The sequence below is a fragment of the Myotis brandtii genome, unplaced genomic scaffold (genome assembly GCF_000412655.1).
Source record: "Myotis brandtii unplaced genomic scaffold, ASM41265v1 scaffold235, whole genome shotgun sequence".
Classification (NCBI taxonomy): Eukaryota; Metazoa; Chordata; class Mammalia; order Chiroptera; family Vespertilionidae; genus Myotis; species Myotis brandtii.
In genome coordinates, this window is record NW_005358857.1 from 71338 (window position 1) to 90793 (window position 19456).

General features: G+C 58.0%; 1 protein-coding gene across 5 annotated transcripts in view; it reads left to right on the plus strand.

The window, feature by feature from the left end:
• Positions 1-19456, plus strand: part of PTPRF (protein tyrosine phosphatase, receptor type, F) — an 80522-nt gene that overhangs the window by 26831 nt on the left and 34235 nt on the right. For 3 of the 5 annotated variants that reach the window (XM_005866604.2, XM_005866608.2, XM_005866607.2), the window contains exons 6-7: positions 3872-4060; positions 13000-13110. In XM_005866604.2, coding sequence (XP_005866666.1) covers positions 3872-4060; positions 13000-13110 — 300 coding nt within the window. Of the gene's footprint in view, positions 1-3871; positions 4061-10278; positions 10297-12999; positions 13111-16073; positions 16248-16719; positions 16732-19456 lie in introns of all 5 variants that reach the window. The other 2 variants (XM_014540021.1, XM_014540022.1) reach the window with 2 other exon arrangements.

Consider the following 19456-nt stretch of genomic DNA (forward strand, 5'->3'; position numbering starts at 1 on the left):
CCCCTGCTGATGGAGCTGCCTCAGGGCCAGGCCAGAGGCGGCCTTGGTTTCCTCTGAGTGCATGAGGGCTGAGGGAGCCGGCAGCTACCCACGAAGTTCCTTTCTGTGTCTCTACACATCTTTTCGGTGTCCGTGTCTGTGTTCTGTGTGTGTCTTCAGGTGCACGTGTCTCAGTACATGTATATCTCTGACTGCCTGTCTCCACATGTGTGTTTGCATGAGTCTGTTTCCACAGGTGCTTGTCACTGCCCCTCCACACACACGGAGGTTTCTGTTTTTGCACCTCTTTTTCACCACGTGTATCTGTGGCTGTGCATGTTTCTAGGTGTCTGTGTGTTCAGAGACAGGGTGAGGCCAGGCCCCACACTCACACACAGGGAGGGGACAGACAGTGCCACCCCAGGGAGCCTGTGTATGTGTGTGCCTGCATGTGCACAGAGATGCCAGGAAGCTGGGTAAACAAGGGTGAGAAGGTCGTGCTGACAGACGGTGCTGCCCACCCTGAGACCCTGCAAGGCGCCTCCGTCTGTCAGCTTCCCTGGTGCAGCCCCCTCCTCTGGCCCAGACTCCCCCTCAGGCATCTCAGGCTGAGCTCAACAAAGAGACCTGTGTGTGCTTTGTAGGGGCCCCAGCAGCCTCCCTCTCCCAGTCACTGCCACCAGCCTAAGCGGATCCCCTGTCCACCCCCTCCCTTGTCTCATCTATCAGGACCCCTACATTTTCCTTAGCTTCAACCAGATATACCTTTCCCACCCTCCCACAGCCTTTCCTCAGGAGCCCCTCCCTCACCCATGAAAGCTCTCCCTGCCTCCCATGCTCAAGTGTTTCCTATCCTTGTATCTCCTTCCTCCTCCAGGAAGCCACCAAGGTAGCAGGTGGGCTGTGGAGTTGAACTGATCCACTCCACCACGGCTCCCAACACTCCCAACACACACACACACACCCCGTCATCTTCCTCTACCCCAGTGGGGACAGCAGGAAAGGGGCCAGGTCTCCCTCTGTAGTATGTAAAAACCAGCACAGTTTGGAGCAGGAGCCATTCATGTACACATGTGCACCCACCACAGATACACAGAGGTCTGGGGGGGCAGACCCTGGGAAAATGTGTGCACCCTGTATGTGCATATGTGCTGCAGCTGGAATCCACAGACAGCTGTAGAGACAGGCTCCTGGTACCTCCAAAGTCCCCAAGGGCTCCGCTTTCCGTTCCTTATCAGAGGATGGAGGACCTCAGCCCCACTGGGGCAGACGCTGCAGATGCCCAGGTGTTGAGGCTGCAGATGTGTGGGCACCTCCCTTCCCTCGTGCTGTGGCGCTATCTTAGTTTTGCTTGAGCAGGGAGGACTCCTAGGAGGGAGGGTTCCCCGGAATTGGGAAGTGGGGGTCCTGGGAGGGGTCACCTCGACTCCACCTAGGAGGGGAGGGAGGGGCGACAGCTGCGCACCGCACCACATGGACACGGGCACGCGCAGCCTTTCCCCAGCAGCGCCTGCCGCCGTTGCTATGGTTACCGGGTGGCCTGCAAGGGGGAGGGGAAGGGGCTCGGCAGGACAGGTTTTGAAGACTCAGACTGGTCAGAGGGTACATCTGGATGCATTGGAACCTGGGTCGGTGGCCACTGCCCGGGTGTAGCCACGTGTGGGCACTGTGGGGTTCGTTTCGCAGTAAATAAAAACGCGGAGGCTTGTGTGCAGGGGGTTGCAGTGGAGTGGCTGAGCCCTGGAAGATGGCAGAGGGCGTGGTTCGGGAAGGGGCTGAGCCAGCCTTGGAGAGGTGAGCCAGAATGATGGGGGGTTGCCCCCAGGGGTGCTCTTACCTCCGCTAGCCCTGCCCTGGCCCAGCCCTGCCAGGCAATTGGTCCCACCACCTAGTCTCATCCCAGCCCCGTCTCCCATCAAACTGTGTGACCTTGGGCAGGTGTCTAGATCTCTCTAAGCCCCCATTGGTTTATATACCTCAGGGTTTGGGAGAAGATTAAATCATTTTGTAAAGCATTTTAACTCAGTGCCTATAAGGTAGTAAATGCTCCATTAGCACAGCCTTTTCTCCCTCCTATCTGGGCCTCAGTTTTCCCATTTGTTGATGGGTTTGGAAGTGATCGTGTGACATCTGCAGGAGGAGTTTGCCCTGGTCTTTAGCCTGAGTGGTTCTCCTGCCTGCCCCTCACCATGGCCCCCAGTTCCTATGGGTATGGGGGGGCGGGGGCGGAGATAAATGAGTCAGTCGGCGGTTGGGTCAGTTTACGACAGCATACTCAGTGCTTAGCTTGTCCAGACACACAGTGGGCATCAGTAACCCATAATCAGTATGAATGTGCCGGAGGGGCCCAGGTGAGCATAGAAGGAAGAGAGAGCAGTTGTCACTCCTAAGGGACCAGAGCCCTCCTGCGAGACACACTTCTCTTTCCTGAGGTGCAGAACGGAAGCCTCCTTGGCACAAGGGAATGGCTTTGGGGTCCTGCTGTTTTGTGGACAGCTCTGTGCACATGCCAGTTTTAGGCTCTGGCAGCAGTGCCTGAGGGATGATGATCAGAGCCAAGGATGGAGCCATTGAGGGCGCGATAATTGAGGGAGGAAAATTAATTGTCCTTAATTTGGCGTAAATCCCAAAGACCTTCTCTGTGTTAGGAATTCAGAGTAGATTCCTGGGACACGAGCTGCAGATGTTTGCACTTCTTCCCTCTCCTTGATCAGTACCTTCCTGGTAGAGTTGGAGTCAGCTGACTCCTGGACCCTAACTCTGGCAGGCCCTGTCCCTGCTGTCCACCCTCACCTCCGCTGCTCAGGAGGGCTTAGCAGGGAGGATTGAGGTCTGGGAGGAACTAGACAGGTGCCCTGGTGGGCTAGGATGGCTCTGGCCGTCCTGTGTGCCCCCAGCTGCTGGGGAGAACAGAGAGGGTGGGAGGGGAACCCCAGGCCTCAGGCCCTGCCTGGGCCTTCCTGTGAGAGCAAGTTGTAGCAGAGCTAAAGGAAGCTGTTCCCCTGCCTGGTGCATCCCAAGACCTGCCTCGTTTCCATCCTCGCTTTTCTTGCCACTGTTTAACATGTTCCTTTTAAAAATCAGAGCTGAAAGTTAGGACTCTGGGGTCATATTTACAGCCACAGAGATGCATGGGTCACGCCTGGAATCTATAGGGCTGCAGGCGGGGAAGCGTACTGCCAGCTACCGTACCGGGAGAGCTGGGGAGGTGAGGCTGTGCTGGAAGTCCTGCTGCTCCCCATCCCCAGACCCCATCTCCTGAGGGATCGCAGTCCCTGTGGGATGCCCCTGGCAGCTGGGTCAGGGTCAAGGCTGTCGTAGAGAATGGGTCAGAGTCAGGATCGAGGGTCAGGGGTGGCTCATGGGTAGTGCAGGCGGTGTTCAGAGCCAGGGCCAGAACCTGGGCTGTGGCACGTGGCTCTGCCGTGGGGTGGAGCTGAAGGCTGGATGCTGGCAATGGTGGGAGCAGACAAGGTGGGGGTGGGGTGCTGGACAGCACAGGGACCCTCCGGGGTGAGTGTGGCTGTTGATGCCACCGAGTCAGCTGTGAGCCCCATACGTCCCCGCATCCGGGTGGCACTTTCTGCTGTGGCCAGGAGAGCATCAATCCTCATTTCTCCCAGGGCCCAGAGAGAGAAGTGCTGACGTCTTCAGTCTGAGGCATTGCTTCTCAGACCTGGAAACCCAACTTCCTGACAGGGCAGGGTGGGCCCCCCTGCAGTCCCCAGCCCTGTGAAGGGTAGGCCTGGACAGTGGGACTCAGGACTCTGCTTGGAAGTCAGGGGTCGGGGAGAGAAGAATCTTGAGAATCCCAGCCAACCTGGGAGTCAGGAGCAGCCACCCACAGAGCGGGGTCCTGGCCCTAACGCGCACATCTGCTCTTTGTCTGCAGAGGACCAGCTGCCCCCCGGCTTCCCCTCCATCGACATGGGGCCCCAGCTGAAGGTGGTGGAGAAAGCGCGCACGGCCACCATGTTGTGCGCAGCAGGCGGGAATCCAGACCCTGAGATCTCTTGGTTCAAGGACTTCCTCCCTGTGGATCCCACCACAAGCAATGGTCGCATCAAGCAGCTGCGTTCAGGTGAGTGGAGGGCTGCACAGGCGTGAGGAAAGGTGTGGGGCCCGCACCCAGCACAGCCTTCCCTCTTGGGCCTGGGTGCCTGGGAGCCACAGGAGGCCTCAGCCTGGGGCTGACCCTCCAGGGCTGAGCACAGGGCACCCAGTGGGTGGGCCGGATCTTGCTCCAGGCCCACCTGGCCCAGGACGAGAGCTTGGCAGTGAGGGCTAGTCATCGGTGATTCTTTTACCGTCCATCCTGATATTGTCAGGCTCAGACTTCGGGCCAGTTCTGCTCCTCACAGGACAAGGGCCGTGCTCAGCCTGGTGTTGGGCCCTGCATAGTTACTGTGGGAGTTCCTCCTCCAGCCTGGCCTGAGAGGGGGCCTGGATTGTGCTTCTCTTTGCTTCTCCAGACGGCAGGGAAAGAGGCCAAAGATGCCTGATTCATCAGGCTTCCAAAGGCTGGACCTCAGAGCTTGGAGCCAGGGAGAGTTGGTGCCATCCCTCGGCCACCAGGGCCACCTGTCTCCTCTGGATGTCTCAGTAGAGCCAGCACGGAGCCCTGGGAGCAAGGATACCATCTTGACCAGGCAGGAGGTGCCGCCCCATTGATCGATCTGCCTGCGAGGCTCCCGCCAAGATAATTGATTCAGTTTTTGTGGAATGGGGCAGGCGGGAAAGGAGGTTCAGGTTCCACTTAGCTGCGTTCGGCATCTGCCGCCGGCATGGCTGGACCGGTAGGCCTTGGTCCAAAGTCCTCCTGGTAGCTGCGGGATGGGGGCTCGGGCAGGATGGCCAGTGCCGGCCGGCGCCCCTGTGATGCCAGCGCCGTGAAGGAGGACGTGACTGCTCCTTGCAGACCTGCCGCTTCAGAGGCTCTCCTGCCACTCCCTGTGGTGCCCAGGGGGGAGGGAGAGCTGATGTGCCCGGCAGGGGCAGGATTCCGGCCCCAGCCACGGCCGCCTGAGACAGCCTATGAAGTGTTAGCTCATTTAATTTAATTAAAACTCAACAAGATGGAGGCAGCTGTAGAGCAGTTAATTAAAACAGCCATAATCAAGGCAGGAAACAGTCCGGCAGCGTTTGCCGTCGTTGCCCAGCGCTGCCCAGCGGCCGGTACAGTCCAGCTCCTCTGCGTTGCCCCCCAGCCCCCCAGGCAGGCTCCCCAAGCAGCCAGATGGTCCTCCCCGCAGGTCTGGCCTCCACCCCAATGGCATTGCCTGTCCGTGGCAGCAGTTCTGGGAAGGCACGCTGTCTTGCGCGTGCGTTCATCAAGTATTTATGTAGTGCTTGCTGTGTGCCGGGCCCTGTGCCACCCATTCACTGCCCTGTGAGTTGGCTGCCGCCCAGTACTCCACCCAGTGCTGCCCAGGCCTCAGCCTCCTCGTCCTCTCAGCAGCAGTTCACACCCTCCCTCCTTCCCCATCACCCCCTCCCAGGCCTCCCGGCTTTTCTCTTACTTCTCTGTCTGCCCTGCCGTCCCCTCTTCCTCTGCTTGTTCCTCAGCTGGGAGCCCAGGAGCCCTCCCCTCGCCCCGTGGACAGAGCCTTGCCCTGAGCCTGCTCACCTTTTCCTGTAGCTCCTGGTACCATCTCCACTCCTGCAACTCCCAGATCTGTCTCTCCAGCCCAGACATCTTCCTGTGCTCTAGACCAAAAGCTGTGCCTGCCTTCTGGTGCACCCTGACCGTGATGAGTGGTGACCTTCCCAGACAGCCGTAGCCTCCTCTGTGAGCGGCAGCCTCCCGGCCTGAAACCCTGACGCCTCCTCCGATGAGGAACCACCAGGTCCTCTTGATTTGGCACCATCACGACTCTCAAGTTGGTGCCCTTCCTCCTGTTGCCGCCTGCCTTGGCCATGTCCCAGGTCACCAACTCGCCCTGCCTCCAGGCTCCCCCCTCAAATCCATCCTTCTGCTCCTGTCCCTCTGCGCTCTGGCACCCTCTTTGCCTTCCTGAACAGGGCACACACCCTCCTCTATCTCCCCCTGCTCACATCTCCAGCTTTCTTTCATTGGGTCCTGGCTGCACCCCTTAGAGCTCTGTGGCCTCAGTTGTTTAACTTCCTTGAGTTTCAGTGTTTTCGTCTTTAAAAGGGGGTTTCAGGGGCACTGAGCGAGACAGTGGCAGTCAGAGCTTTACTTTCCTGCCTGGTGTATCTTACAGTGAGGGCTCCGGGAACGGGGCTTGAGCCTCTTGCACTGAGCCTCCCTGGCCCCATCCTGGCCCTCTGCTCACATTCGCCAGGATGTAACGCCCCACCTCCTCTGCCTAAAACCTCCTTCAGGACTCATCCCGCTTCGCATGTTTGCCACCTGGCTCCAGCTCTGCTCACTTCGGCTGGGCTGTCCTTACAGCGAGGGCCTGGGGCTGGCTCCCCTCTACGAAGTCTCCCCAGTGCCCCCCACAAGCCTGGCTATGGGACAGGTATCTCTGAGCCCCTGTTGATGAATTATTTCATGAACGTGACCTTCAACCTTGTCCCTACGGACTGATGTCTACTCCTTCTGCTTCCCAGGTCCAGGAAAGACCTCTTTGTTAGACCTTTCTGCCCCTGGCAGCTGTGACCTGAGGTTTGTAGGCCCAAAATCCAGCTGCTAGGATAGAATCAGATGGCGCCTGAGGGGACTCAGCCGTCTCACCTCTGGTAGAGGTAATGGACAGGACTCTCTCCATCACTGCCTGACCCTGGCCCCTGGCCCCTGATCCCAGTAGCAGCTGCCCCTGTCCTCTTGTCACTTCAGAATGTGCTGGGCTGTTCCATGCCCATTGACAGAGACATCCCTTCTTAGAGTGGAATCAGGCCCTGAGCACTCGGCTGTTTACAGGGACTTTCACGGTTTACGCATCACCGACAGTTTACAAAGCGCCTTCCTGCCTTTGGCTGCACTGGATTCTCCAGCAACCCTGAGAAGTGGGACAGGCTGATTATCATGCCCACTTTATGGCTGAGTTAAGGAGGTCACCTGGGGTCACATGTGGAAGTGTAGGGCCAGGGAGCTCCCTGTGTGAGGTCCCCAGGAGCCTTCTAGTATCACATATGCAGAACCTGGGGCCTAGGGAATGGCTGGCCCTGCGAGGGCTGCAGAGCGCCACAGTCCCATTGTGTCCAGACCTCAGGCCCCTCCTGACCAGTGCCCAGAACTCCTCAGGCATCTTTGGGCCAAGCCACAGCACATGTCACCAGGGTTTGGCCCCAGAGCAGCGCTGGGTAGGAGGGCAGCTGGGGGTGTATGTCCAGGTGTGAGCTCTGCACCACAGGCGTGTTCCTCACTGAAGGGCTGTGACCTGCTACAACATGAGTCTCTTGGAGAGTTTGAACTTGGGAGCCAGGGTGGGCCCAGCAGGAATGGGACAGGCTCAGAGAGAGTGGCAATCGAGTCAGGAGCAGGCGGTGTCACTGGGGCAGGGAGTGGGGACTCACCTCCCACATGGGGCTCTGAGAAGAGCTATTGGCCACTTGCTGTGCCTGCACAGAGCCCCAAAGGGCATCCCGTGCTCCACTCATCCCGGTGGCCTGAGTGTGTGAGCCGCCATCCCGTCAAGGTTTGCGCATCGAGGACAACATAACATACATGTCCGCCTGCTCACTCAGAGAGCCGTCTCCTTCCACACCCCCCAGCGCCTGAGCCAAGACTGAGATGCCAGGGTATGGCTGCCGGAGGATTGGAGTGGGCCTGAGCCCCCCCGCCCCCCATTCTACTGGCCAGCCCCACCTGAGATGCCAGGGTATGGCTGCCGGAGGAAGCCCACAGACCCCAGATTGGAGTGGGCCTGAGCCCCCCCGCCCCCCACTCTACTGGCCAGCCCCAGCCTGTCCCCCCATTCTGCCCTGCCATCCACCCTCCAAGTGTGCCAGGAGGACATACTGTGGGCTCGTGGTCACAGTTTCCCTTTGGCCTGAGCACACTGGCAGCTCCCGGGCAGTGCTGACTCCCAGGTTCCACCTTGTGAAATGGAAAAGGCAAATTCTTATTTCAGTTTAACGGAAAAATGGCTATTCTGAGATGTCCAGAGACTGATCACACCGCAGGTTAGGTTTTCATTTCTTTTTTAATTTTTGAATTTGATTTTAGAGAAAGGAAGGGAGAAGGAGAACCATCAATGTGAGAGAGACACATCGATCAATTTGCCTCCCTCACACACCCCGACTAAGGAGCAAATCCGCAACCTGGGTGTGTGCCCTGACCAGGAATCAAATCCACAACCTTTTGGTGTACAGGATGATGCTCCAACCATCTGAGCCACCCGGCCAGGATGCAAGTTGGGTTTTAGAAGAGCTGAGGCCAGGAGCTAGGGGTCCCAGACTGGACCGTTTACACGGCCATCCCTCCCAGGTCAGGCTGGACTGCAGGAGTAGGTCAGCGGTTGTCAACTTTTTGATCTCAGGACCGCTGATTGTAAATATCAGAAGACCTCAAAGAGCTTTTGTTTGTGTGGGTTTTATCTATTGCTTTTTGCCATATTAGATAATAAGACTGAGAAGATTTAGATACTTGTTAATCTACTTTAAAATAACTTAAAACCCCATTACATGTTAAGATAAACAATATAAATTTAATGAAAAATAATCATATTTTCTCAAACAAAACGTTTAGTGAGAAGAGAGCAGCATTGTTGTACACTCTTACAGATCTCTTTAATTTTGGGCTTACTAGAGGACGGCTGGATTCTCACGTCTGCTTCTGCGTTCGGTCGGTTGCGATATCGCACATCGTGGAGCCTCTGGAAAACTCCACCGCATGTTTATGAGAGAACAAGAGTGAAAAAGGCAAATAATTTCTTAGTCTTATGAAAATTACTTTGACCTTGTGGACCCCCTGCCAGGGTTTGGGGGACAGTGAAGGTCCGTGGACCGAGTTTGGAGGGTCATTGTGACGATGGCTCTTTCTAGACAATCTCTGCACCACCACCACCACCCCCCCACACACACACACACACGCGCCAGGCCCCGATAGCTGCCTTTGCCTTCTCTCTAGCCTCTGTGTTTGCAGGAGGGCCCTGAGCCAGACAAACTGAGTCCATTCCTGCCACTTCACTCAAAAGCTATGTGACCTTGAGCTTTGGGCAGGTCACTGGTTTTTCTCAGCCTCTGTTTGCTCATTCCTCTGTGGAGATGGATAAGTCCCCCTGGGTGGGTGATGGATGGTAACTCCCCCGGGTGTGTGTCATCAGGTCCATGGGATAGTGATCAGTGTTGTCTCTTGGCACTTCCCTCCCCCAGAAGTGGACAGAGAGGAGCAGGGGAGGCAGGGTTGGGCCTGGATGGGGGAGAGGGGGCTTGTGCACAGCCTCAGAGGAGGCCCCGTTGGGAAGAGAGCCTGCTCAGACGTCACACTAGCCCTGCATTGGGCATTTGGAGGGTGAGCACTTGGCTACTGCTCCCAGGATTGCGAAGCACTGAACAGACACAGGGTGGGCACTGGCCTCTGGCTCTCGCCAGTCAGGTTGGGGAGAAGCTCCATAGTCACTCAGTTGTAGAGGGATGAGTGGGCTTTACAGGGTCTGCCACTAGGTTGTAAGCTCAGCCTGGACTAGCGGCAGGGTGAGCCGGTGTGTTTGTTCAGGGAGACCTGGTGATCACCTATGGTGAGCCCTCCTTTTTGCCCTTCTGTCTGCTTAAATGCCCGGGTTTGTTTTGGTAAGTGCTTTGTTTTGAAATCTACCCCACCAGTTTGTAGAGGGATGAGTGGGCTTTACAGGGTCTGCCACTAGGTTGTAAGCTCAGCCTGGACTAGCGGCAGGGTGAGCCGGTGTGTTTGTTCAGGGAGACCTGGTGATCACCTATGGTGAGCCCTCCTTTTTGCCCTTCTGTCTGCTTAAATGCCCGGGTTTGTTTTGGTAAGTGCTTTGTTTTGAAATCTACCCCACCTGTGGATTTGGGTGACCCTGCGGGGTGGAGTGGCTACCTCTTTTCTTCACCTCCCTCCTCCGTTGGCCTCAGCCAGTGGGGTCTGCAGGAACCCCGACTCACCATCCTGATGCCCATCACCCCCAGCCCTGCGACCCCCACCCCACTCCCCCACTCCTCCAGTGACCCGGGGGACACAGCTCCCCCCACACTCAGCTCCGGGGCTTGCACACACATTACCTGCGTCAGCCTGACTCGGGCCTCAATTTCTCCGTGTATATAAGGCCCTTTCTCGCGTTTTATTTTATCTGATTTGGCTTTTTGTGGCTTTCCTTCCTTTTGTACTAATGCTTCTCTCTGATCTTATTTGCATTCAAATTACCTCGCCAGGTGGTTCACCAATTAGAGGTAAGAATGCTGTCCGTGCATCTCGCCTCGCCACGCCACTGCGTCACCACCACTCCATCCCGTCCGTCACCTCCCCCATCCCCATCCTGACCTCTCCAGCCTCATCTCCAGCTCTGGCCCCTCAACACCACCGGCCACCACACACATCCACACTCGGTCATTCCCTCCTGTGGACTCATCCATTGCAAGTCTGGATTGTGAAGACAGCTGAGCCCCACCTGGGGGACGGCAAGCCCTACGGCCCAGCCTCCCAGGCCAGCCCCACAGAAGGGCTCCTGCAGTGAAGCCAAGCCCTGGTCCTCAAGGCTGGCCCAGAGGGAGTCTTCCTATGAGGTGGGGGAGCATGACGAGGCCTTGCCTTTCCTCCCAAGAACCTCCTTTGTCTTGGGTCCCTCCATTATTACTTAACTCCCTTTAACATCCTGGCCCCCTGGTGAAAGGAGGGCCATCCCGTAAGCGCCTCAGCCCAGCACACGCACAGTGAAGACGGTAGTGTAGGTGGTGGGGTGACAGCTGAGAAATACAGGTCCTGTACTAGGAGGAACAGGCAGTGAAGACGGTAGTATAGGTGGTGGGGTGACAGCTGAGAAATACAGGTCCTGTGTGACTAGACCCCTGACCTGTTAACCCCTGGCTGCGTTCCTGCAGGAGCCCAAGGGTTCAAAGCCCAGACTCTGGACTAAAAGATTCGGGTTCACGTGTGACTCACCACGTATGTTACCTTCAGAAAAGCGATTCCTCTCTCAGAAGTCTGTGTCCTCCTCTTTAAATCGGGGCCAAGACCCCACCTCACGGGACTGTGAGGATCAGAGGAGAGGATAAGGATTTGGGCAGCGTCTAGCACAGAGCGGCGGACCTGCAAAGTGGTTGCTTCTATACTGTATTTACATCATTTTCTTCCCACCTCACAAGTGTCCTTGGGCACATCTAGTCCCTCGGAGTTCAGGGCCAGGGTGGTCTCAGGACAGAAGTTGGGGCTGGGAAGAGCTGCTGCCACCCTATGGAGGTTGGTTCCAGATTTGGGGGTTTCTGTGTACAGATAGGCTCAGGGTCTGTGTTGGGTCCCCTGACCAGTCCTGGCTCTCAGCGCAGGGGAGCCTCCTCTCCCAGCAGGGCTCTCACCCAGGCACTGCTTCCTGTTCCTGTCTGGCACCCCTCCCACCCCAGCTGAGCTGAACTTAGTGCAGCCCCCCTGCCAACCCCACCTGTTTGAATGAACATTTTCTGTAACAGCGTCCATCCATCCCATGAACATGACCTACTGGGTGCCCATTGGGCTGCTCTCGCAGGAGAAGGGTGTTTGGCATGTACCCCGGGCCCTCACGCTCCCTGATGCCCACTGAAGCCAGGACCGCAGAGCTGGCCAGCCCTTTGCCTGCATCAGGACTGAGCCTGGGAAGCCCCTTCTCCCATCTCCAGCTCCCAAGCCCCTGGCGTTCACAGCCCCTCCTGCTGCCCTGGGTCTGGGTGTGGGAGAGGGACGTCAGGCAGTAAAGGGGCTGCAGCTTGGTCCTCCCCGGGGGCCTGGGCTGTGAGAGCGTGGCTTGGACCTCTTCCTGTGGCTCCTGTCCGGACCAGTCAGTTGGGGTCCACAAGTTCTGTCTGTGTCCTCTGTGGGTATGACCGTCAGCCGGCCTGGGCCCTGGGAGGGCCGGGCTGTTAGGGTCACCCTGGCTGTCGTGTGCAGGCGGTGGTTTTCTGTCAGGCTGTGTCCTGTGGGGTTTTTCACTGTCCATCGGGCTGTCCTCTGTGGGTGTGATTGTCTGTCGGCTTGTTCCAGGGAAGCGGTGTTGCCTGTGCCTCAGGGAGTTACCGTCAGACAGTTTGCCCAGTGTGCTCTCACGGGCAGCTTTTTCAAGTGTTTATTGCCCGGACTGGGGGAGTGGCCAAGTCATGTGGTTTCACTCTCCCACCACCACCCTTGTGTTGGGCTCCTCCACCTGGACCTACCAGGATGGGCCCCAAGCCCAAGTTTCCTCCACCCTCTGTGAGAGTCCTTTTCAACTGCCCCCCCCCCAATCCTGGCTCCTGTCTGTCCGTCTGCGGCCAGAGCAGCCCCTCAGGGCGCCGGCCCGGGTGGGAGCTGCAGCCTCCATTAGCCTCCTGAATTATGCAGGAGCCGTGGTGGGTCGAAGCACTTTAGTGGGACCAGGCTGAGGAGAGGAGCCGGAATGGGTGGGGCCAGTGGGAGGGGGGGTGGGAGGGGAGGATGGGTGCTGTGAGCAGAGGCAGCTGGACACCAGGCCCTCAGGGCAAGCCCCTTCCTTCCTGTGGGATTCTGGTGGGTGGCGGGTTCCCAGGCTCTTGCCCGGTGAGGGCATTGCATGCTTGCACATCCTAGGCCAGCAGGTCTGCGGGCTGTTCCCTCCCACGCCTGGCTGCGTGGCCTGGCACAGCCGGGAGCATTAATGGGGATGCTCCCTGGCAGACAGGCTTCGGTATTGGCCGGAGGGTAGTGGACACTCAGTGGCTGGCAGTAGAGCCCCTGGCAGAGCCGATGGGTGGGGCAGGATTGTGCTTCAGACTACAACCCTTGGTTCCAGCCAGGAGACCACTGGGCTAGTCAGGGAGAGCTTCCTGGAAGCAGCACTGACTTTGGGGTGTGGCCCCGATGTCTGCAGCATCTGATCAACACAAGCCACAAATGCTGTCAGGACTCCTCCCCGTGTTCCAGGCCTGAACCTTGTCTTTATGTCCCCACAGGTGCCTTGCAGATTGAGAGCAGCGAGGAGTCAGACCAAGGCAAGTACGAGTGTGTGGCGACCAACTCTGCAGGCACACGCTACTCGGCCCCCGCCAACCTGTATGTGCGAGGTAAGGACTCGGGCATTGCAGCGCGGGCCCTGTCTCCAAGGAGCTGAGCTGCCCCTGCTGGCTGTGGACACACGGGGGCTGCCGAGCCCCATCTCCTCCTTCCCGCCTCTTTCTGCAGCTGTCATAGCAGCAGCAGCAGCGCCCACTGAACAAGCTCAGTGTCCACCACCACTCGGCCTTTCTTCCCTGCAGGCCCTTTGGGAAGCAGCCGCTCTTGGGAGCATTTGTATCTCTTATAGGTCCTGCACATGGGCCCAGGGCCCCATGGGAGTCCAGAGCCTTCCGAGCAGATGTGTCTGTGTGTGTGTGTGTGTGTATGAGTGTGTGTGCAGCCACACACATTAGTGTGTAAACGTGCACACCTGCCTAGTCTTCCTAGCGTCTGCCCTTCTCCCTTTCCCCCATGCAGGGTGGGCTCCAGGCCAGGTGTGCCTACCCTCTGGCCAGGTCTGCCTGGGGCCTTCCTGAAGGGGAAGCCAGCTGTACTGTTACCAACCAGGACCCTTTTGTAGGGGTCAGGATGAGGCAGCCCTGCAGGTGGTCACCATGTTCCAGGTGTTCCTTGCTGGGACTGAGTGGCTTGTGCATTTTCCCAAGTCCAGATACCCAGCGGAGAGGGCCTGGGGACTGTTTGGAGTGTCCAGTTTCTGCTGTGCTCACAGCCCTCGGGCAATTAAGCTGGCCACCTGCTGCTTCCTATGAACATGCTGAATCTGGTGTGCATTTATGCCCAGGAGGGGCCCTGGGAATCCCTCGTCTCTTCCACCGTCCCCTCCTTTAGCCTCTTGCACAGATGGGCAGCATTAAAAGTGAAACCAGCTCCCTTGGGACTTGTAAAGGAAAGTGGATGGGGCTTCCTCACGGTGATGGTTTCAGCACACCAAGTGCTCAGTGCAGCCTCACGAGGGCTGTCCGCCTATCCACCCAGGGCCAGGCACGGGGTGGGGCGATGGCAGTGGCCTGTCCCACTCTTTGGGGTCACAAGGTCAGACAGGGCAAAGACCACCTGTGTCCTTATGAAAGGGCTGCTCATGTCAGGGCACCAGTTACTGACAGGCTACGGGCTGCCAGCCCATTTGGTGATGGGCATATTATGCTTCATTGGAGTTGGCGTGGGATGGGAGGTCGCACTGGCCCCCTTGTCAGGTGTGCTGCTCCTTGAGGCTCACCTGAGCCATCCCAGGACCTGCCTTAAGGAACGGCATCAGAGCAGGGAGACCTGGAGCACCAAAGCCACCCAACAGGCCAAGAGGAGGGTTGTAAATTGCACAGCTTCCCCCTACACTGCTCCAGACGGAGCTTCTGGCAGGCATGCAGGGGCCTGACAAGTCCCCTCTGAGAGACGAGCAGCTGGACAGAACCTTCCTTGTCAAAGACCTGTCTCCTCCCACGTGGACTTTTCCACGTGCCCGGTGGTCCTGACCAAGCATTTCTTGGGGCAGAGCTGCCAGAGGCTGTACAAAGGCAGGAGGGGACCCAGACCCACGGTGGATGGACCCTGCATTGCCATTGGGGTGGGGAGGGGGCAGCTTTCTCTGAAGTCACCATCACACTGGCCTCAGCCCTGAGAAAGGGCAGTGGGTCTCTTTGGAGATGACCTGAGCGTGACTGCCCCAGCCAGCAGCTTGAGCGCTGACCAGGGAGTCCTGACCCTCAGCCCCTTGGAGCTTCCCTGTCTGCAGGGCCCCCGCTGTCCATCCATGCTGGACTCCGGCAGGACCCTGACTGGCTCTTGCCATGGCCCATTCCCCACCCCTCCCCTCACCAGGTCGTTTGGAATTGCCTTTTTGGCCCACTGCCACAAGCCTTTTGGGCAGGGCATGGGGGGTCCTTTAGTTCTAGCCTTATTTGGCGTGGGACCCTAAAACAGGCTGTTTCAACCTGGCTTTGGTTGTCTCTGCCTCTCTCTGTCACACACGCATTCCTGTGAGTTCTGGTATCTCAGGGCCAGTCCTAAGTCTCTGTCCCCAGGCCCCACCTGAACCTGCGCTTGCCCTGCTTTGCCGGGAGCGGCCTGCTCTACGGCCCCGGGGCAGGCCCTCCCTTCCAGACTGTAGACACCTGGACAGCCCTGCTCCTCAGGTCCTTCCTCCGGTCTCTCTCCCACCCTCATCTCAGTCCTGGCACAGCCCCTGCTCTCTGCCCCAGCTCCTCTAGGGCAGCTCCCGTTGTGCTAGCCACCAGCTCTGTGTCCTGAGCCCCAGTGCTGGCCTGCCTGCTGGTCTGCATCCACTCGCCCCCGCCTCCCAGCAGAGCGGCTGCCTGTTACCCTCCAGGCCGGGGGCACCAGCCATCAGTACCTAAACCTCAGCATCCAGATCGGTGTGACTCCATCCCAGGGTTTCTCAGCTTGGGCACTATTGACGTTTCGGGCTGGATCACCCTCAGTTGTGTGAGGCTGTCCTGTGCAATGTCGTCAGGTGTTTAGCGGCATCTCAGGCCCCCTAGATGCCCGTAATAGCCCCTCGTCATGACAATTCAGAACGTCTCCAGACCTCGCCCAGTGTTGCCTGGGGAACCCCTGCGGGTGAGAACGGCGCTGCATGGACGGCCTCCCATGGGCAGTCATCTCCATCCATCTCTGGTCCACTGAGCTCGAGGGCATGTCTCCTCCTCCGATTTGGCTTCAGTGTCTACCTCACATCCTGCCTCTTCTCCCCCAGACTCTCAGGGCTCCCACTGCCTCTCTGAGGCCCTGCGGTTGCTGCATTTAATGGGACAGCGAGGGTAAAGTTCCCGGCGTGTCGCCAGGCACGCAGGAAATGCTTGGCAGTCAGTAGCCACTGCTGCTGTCAGGATAGCACCGGTGAGGGAAGGATGCGTCATCCAGTTACTCTGACTTTGCTCATAGTTGCCCGCAGCGCCACCCACAGTCTCTCGGGCCCAGGCATGCCTGGTGGGCCAGCCTCTCTCCCTCACCGTCTGACTTCCCCGAGTGATTCACTCTCTCCTTCCATCCACAGCGTTTCTCTCCTCCAGCTCTCAGGACGTACAGCTGCCAGGAGCCAGGGCAAGGCCACGCCCTCTGCAGAGCCTGCCCCACCTGCCCTTGACTTTCCCCTTCTCTGCAGGGAGCTGGCCACTAGGTCACAACGTCTCTAAACAGGGCGATGTCTTCACAGCCTTTCTCCCCACAGGTGCCCAGACCAGCTCCTCACACTAGTGCCGTGCAGCGTGGGGCTTCCTCGAGGTGGCGGGATTCTGGTGGCTCGTGTGCTTCGTGGGTTTGTGGGCTGGGTGGGCCCTGACTCCAGAGCCCAGCTCTCTGGGTCTGTCCAAGCCATGGGGTGTGCGTGAGGCATGGGGGCCGTTCTGTGCCCCACTTCCACCCCTCCCGGTCCCGCCCTTGGCGTCCCAGCCCCTGCCAGGGGACTCAGCCCTGTCCACTGTGTCCTCCATGAGTCCTGAGTCTTTGTGAGCGGCGTGGTCCGCGCGCACCTGTGTGCACGTGCGTGTGCGTGGGGCACAAGAGTCTTGTCTCGTTTCCGTGCTGTGTGGGCAGATGAAGGTTGGCCTGTTTTTACTCTCTCTGTGTTTCTCCTTGTCTTTTTTTTATTCCCTCCTCATCCTCATCGCACTCTGCCATCAACCCAAACTCTCATCTCTCAGATCAGCGAGAAGGTTGGTCCTTTTCACTTCTTATCCATCTACAGTTCTCCCGTCGATGGGATGCTCCCGTCTGTAGGGACCAGCGGGCACGGCCAGCTCTCTTGGGCTCGCTCCAGCCTGGCCTGCCCGCCAGTCGGGCTCTGCTGTCTGTTGTTTGGGCCGACAGGCGGGCAGGACCAGGGGTGGGTGGTCAGGTCCCCCTGCCCCGCATGTTCCTGCTGCTTGGGTCCCTGATAAACCTTGTGTCTGCATGTTCCTTTAGTGGGGCTACCCTACAGGGTTGGGCGAGTCTGGTGCATGGCACGAAGCTGCACTTCACCTTTGTGCCCGGGCTAGGCCAGCTGTCTGTTCCAGGTGAAATTCAGGTGTGGTTGTGGGAGTTATGAGCTGAGGTGCTCTATGTGGACCTGTGGGCCTTCCAGTCACTTAACTCCACGTTTGCCTGAGCTCAGCTGAAACCCCTGGGAAGACAGAGGGAAAGGGCTCATCTGGAAGGAGCTCACCCCCTCAAAATCATGCAGCACAGGACCGAAGTCCTGCAGTGTGTGCCTTGTCCTGGCCCCAGCAGGGCTCAGTAGAGCAACAGCCCTGGTGTGCCTCCTGAGCTTAGGGTCCGTGGCTGTCTCAGGCCCACTAGATGCCCGTAACACCCACATGGGTGGCACATGGTAGGTGGTATTATGGCTCCGCGAGGATGTCTCCTACACTCTTGTCTCTTTCCTCTCTGGCCAGATCCAAACGAAAAGCTTCCCACCTGCCCCAGACCCCTCTCTCTGCCCGAGTCTGCCAGACAGCTCCCATTTCCTCAGCCCCACGCTGGGTCACACCTTGAACAATCTACTGCAACTCGGAGGCCCACTTGGGAGCCCTGAAGAGGCCCTGTCCCAGCCACAGGTTGGAAAGGGCTTCCTGGAGACTCCGCTCCAGCCCTTCCCAGAGCAGACTCACATGGGCTGTTCTCAGCCCACCCGCAGGGGCTGGCGGTTCTTTCTGTGCCCTGTGATCTGAGTGGTAGAGGAGGCCCACCTGTCCACGGGGCTTTGGGCTGAGCCCCAAGGAGCTGAGCTGGGCCACCTGGTCCCCTCGGAATCATCTCTGTGGCTTGAGTTTCCTCCATGAGGGAGAGGGAGCCAGTTGAGAGGAGGGCTGCAGCCTCAGCTCAGATATCAGCCCTGAGCATCCAGCCGTATGCACTCCTGAGCTCTGGGGCATTTGGGTTACACCATTTCGCTGACCGGGCGATCTGCCCGTGCAGTCAGAAAACAGCCATCAGCAGAGACAGAGCAGCCTGCAGCCGCCTCCCTATACGCCCCTCTCCCCCGCCCTCCTGGTCCCTGGTCCCTCCCCCTCCCCCTCCGTGGTCCCACCAAAAATAAGCACGGACACAAATATTTAACAGGAAGGCAGAAGTGAGTTTCTAAATATTCCGGGGGGATTTGCTGGGCTGGTAATTTGTTTGGCGCTGATAATTACATCTTACATTTTTCCAGCTTTACTTAAAACTGTGCGCCGAGTGTGCCGGCATTTAATTACTGCTCTGCGGCAGCCACAAGGTTATTTATTAAAGAGTTATTTTATCTTGATACAGTGGATCCTGCCCCTTTATCCCCTCCTTAATGTTGTGTTATTTTCATCAGAGAAATTTCCGCGCGTGAATGCAGATTGCGGGGCGGCCTCCCCCTGCTATTAGGCTGTCACTCCACTGAATGCTGGTGTCTCGGGGCGCCGCCCCGCCCCATTAGAGGGGTTGTCAGCGCAAATAATTAGACTTAAAAGTTAGAGCTGAAATATAATCCAGAAATGGCAGGGGCCTGTTTTGGAAACTGTCTGTAAAATGTCAGCACTCAGGATGCACGGGGAACAGTAAGGGACCGGCGTTGTTGGAGCTCAAGATTAGACCCTGAGTGCATTTTCCCAGCTCTGGGTTTTCCTTCCCTGCTGTCGCTTCTGTCAATAGACTGAGTCCAGGGTGAGTCCTGTTCCTTTTGGAGGCCTCGTGTCTGAGAGCAGGAGGAATGACAGCGGGGCTGCTGTAGTGAGGCGCCAGCTCCTCTGGGCTGTGGGAATGGGGATGGTTGTCCAAGCAGGTCCAGGATGCACGGCCCCACGGGCACCGGCGACCCCAGCAGGTTGTCTCTCGCCTCTCTTGCCATGTGGCTGAAGCGCAGTGTCCTTGTGGAAGCGTCAAGGTTCGCACACCCAGGAGCGTCTGGGCTAGAGGCCCTTGCCGGCTGCGAGGGGTGACAGTGGAACAGAATACCTTGTCCTCCAGGGACGTGGGGGGTAAAGTCTAGTCAGCTTTCCATGCTGCTTAGGTTGGAACCCAGGGTTTATTGATCAAGAACCTACTTCCTTTTCCTGGGGCTCTTTGTTCTTATGGTCAGGGATCGGACCAGACCCCAAGATTCTGCCACTGACTGGGGTCAAGCTTGCAGCCGAGAGCTCGCACGTGGCACAAGGCTCTCTATGTCCCACCCATGTGGCGCCTGGAGAGCCTTGGCTAACCCAGAAACCAACACGCTTCAGAAGCTTCTCTCTGGAGTCACCAGGTGTCTCTTTTCAGCCCTGTCAGCCTGGGCTCAGAAGGGCATGCACTTTCCACCAGGCAGACCAACCTAGTACCTGGGTAAACTCGGGCATGTCACTAAAGTATCAGACTTTTTAAAAATCCTCACCCGAGGATATTTTCCAACTGATGATTAGAGAGAATGGAAGAAAGGGAGGAGGAAGGGTGGGA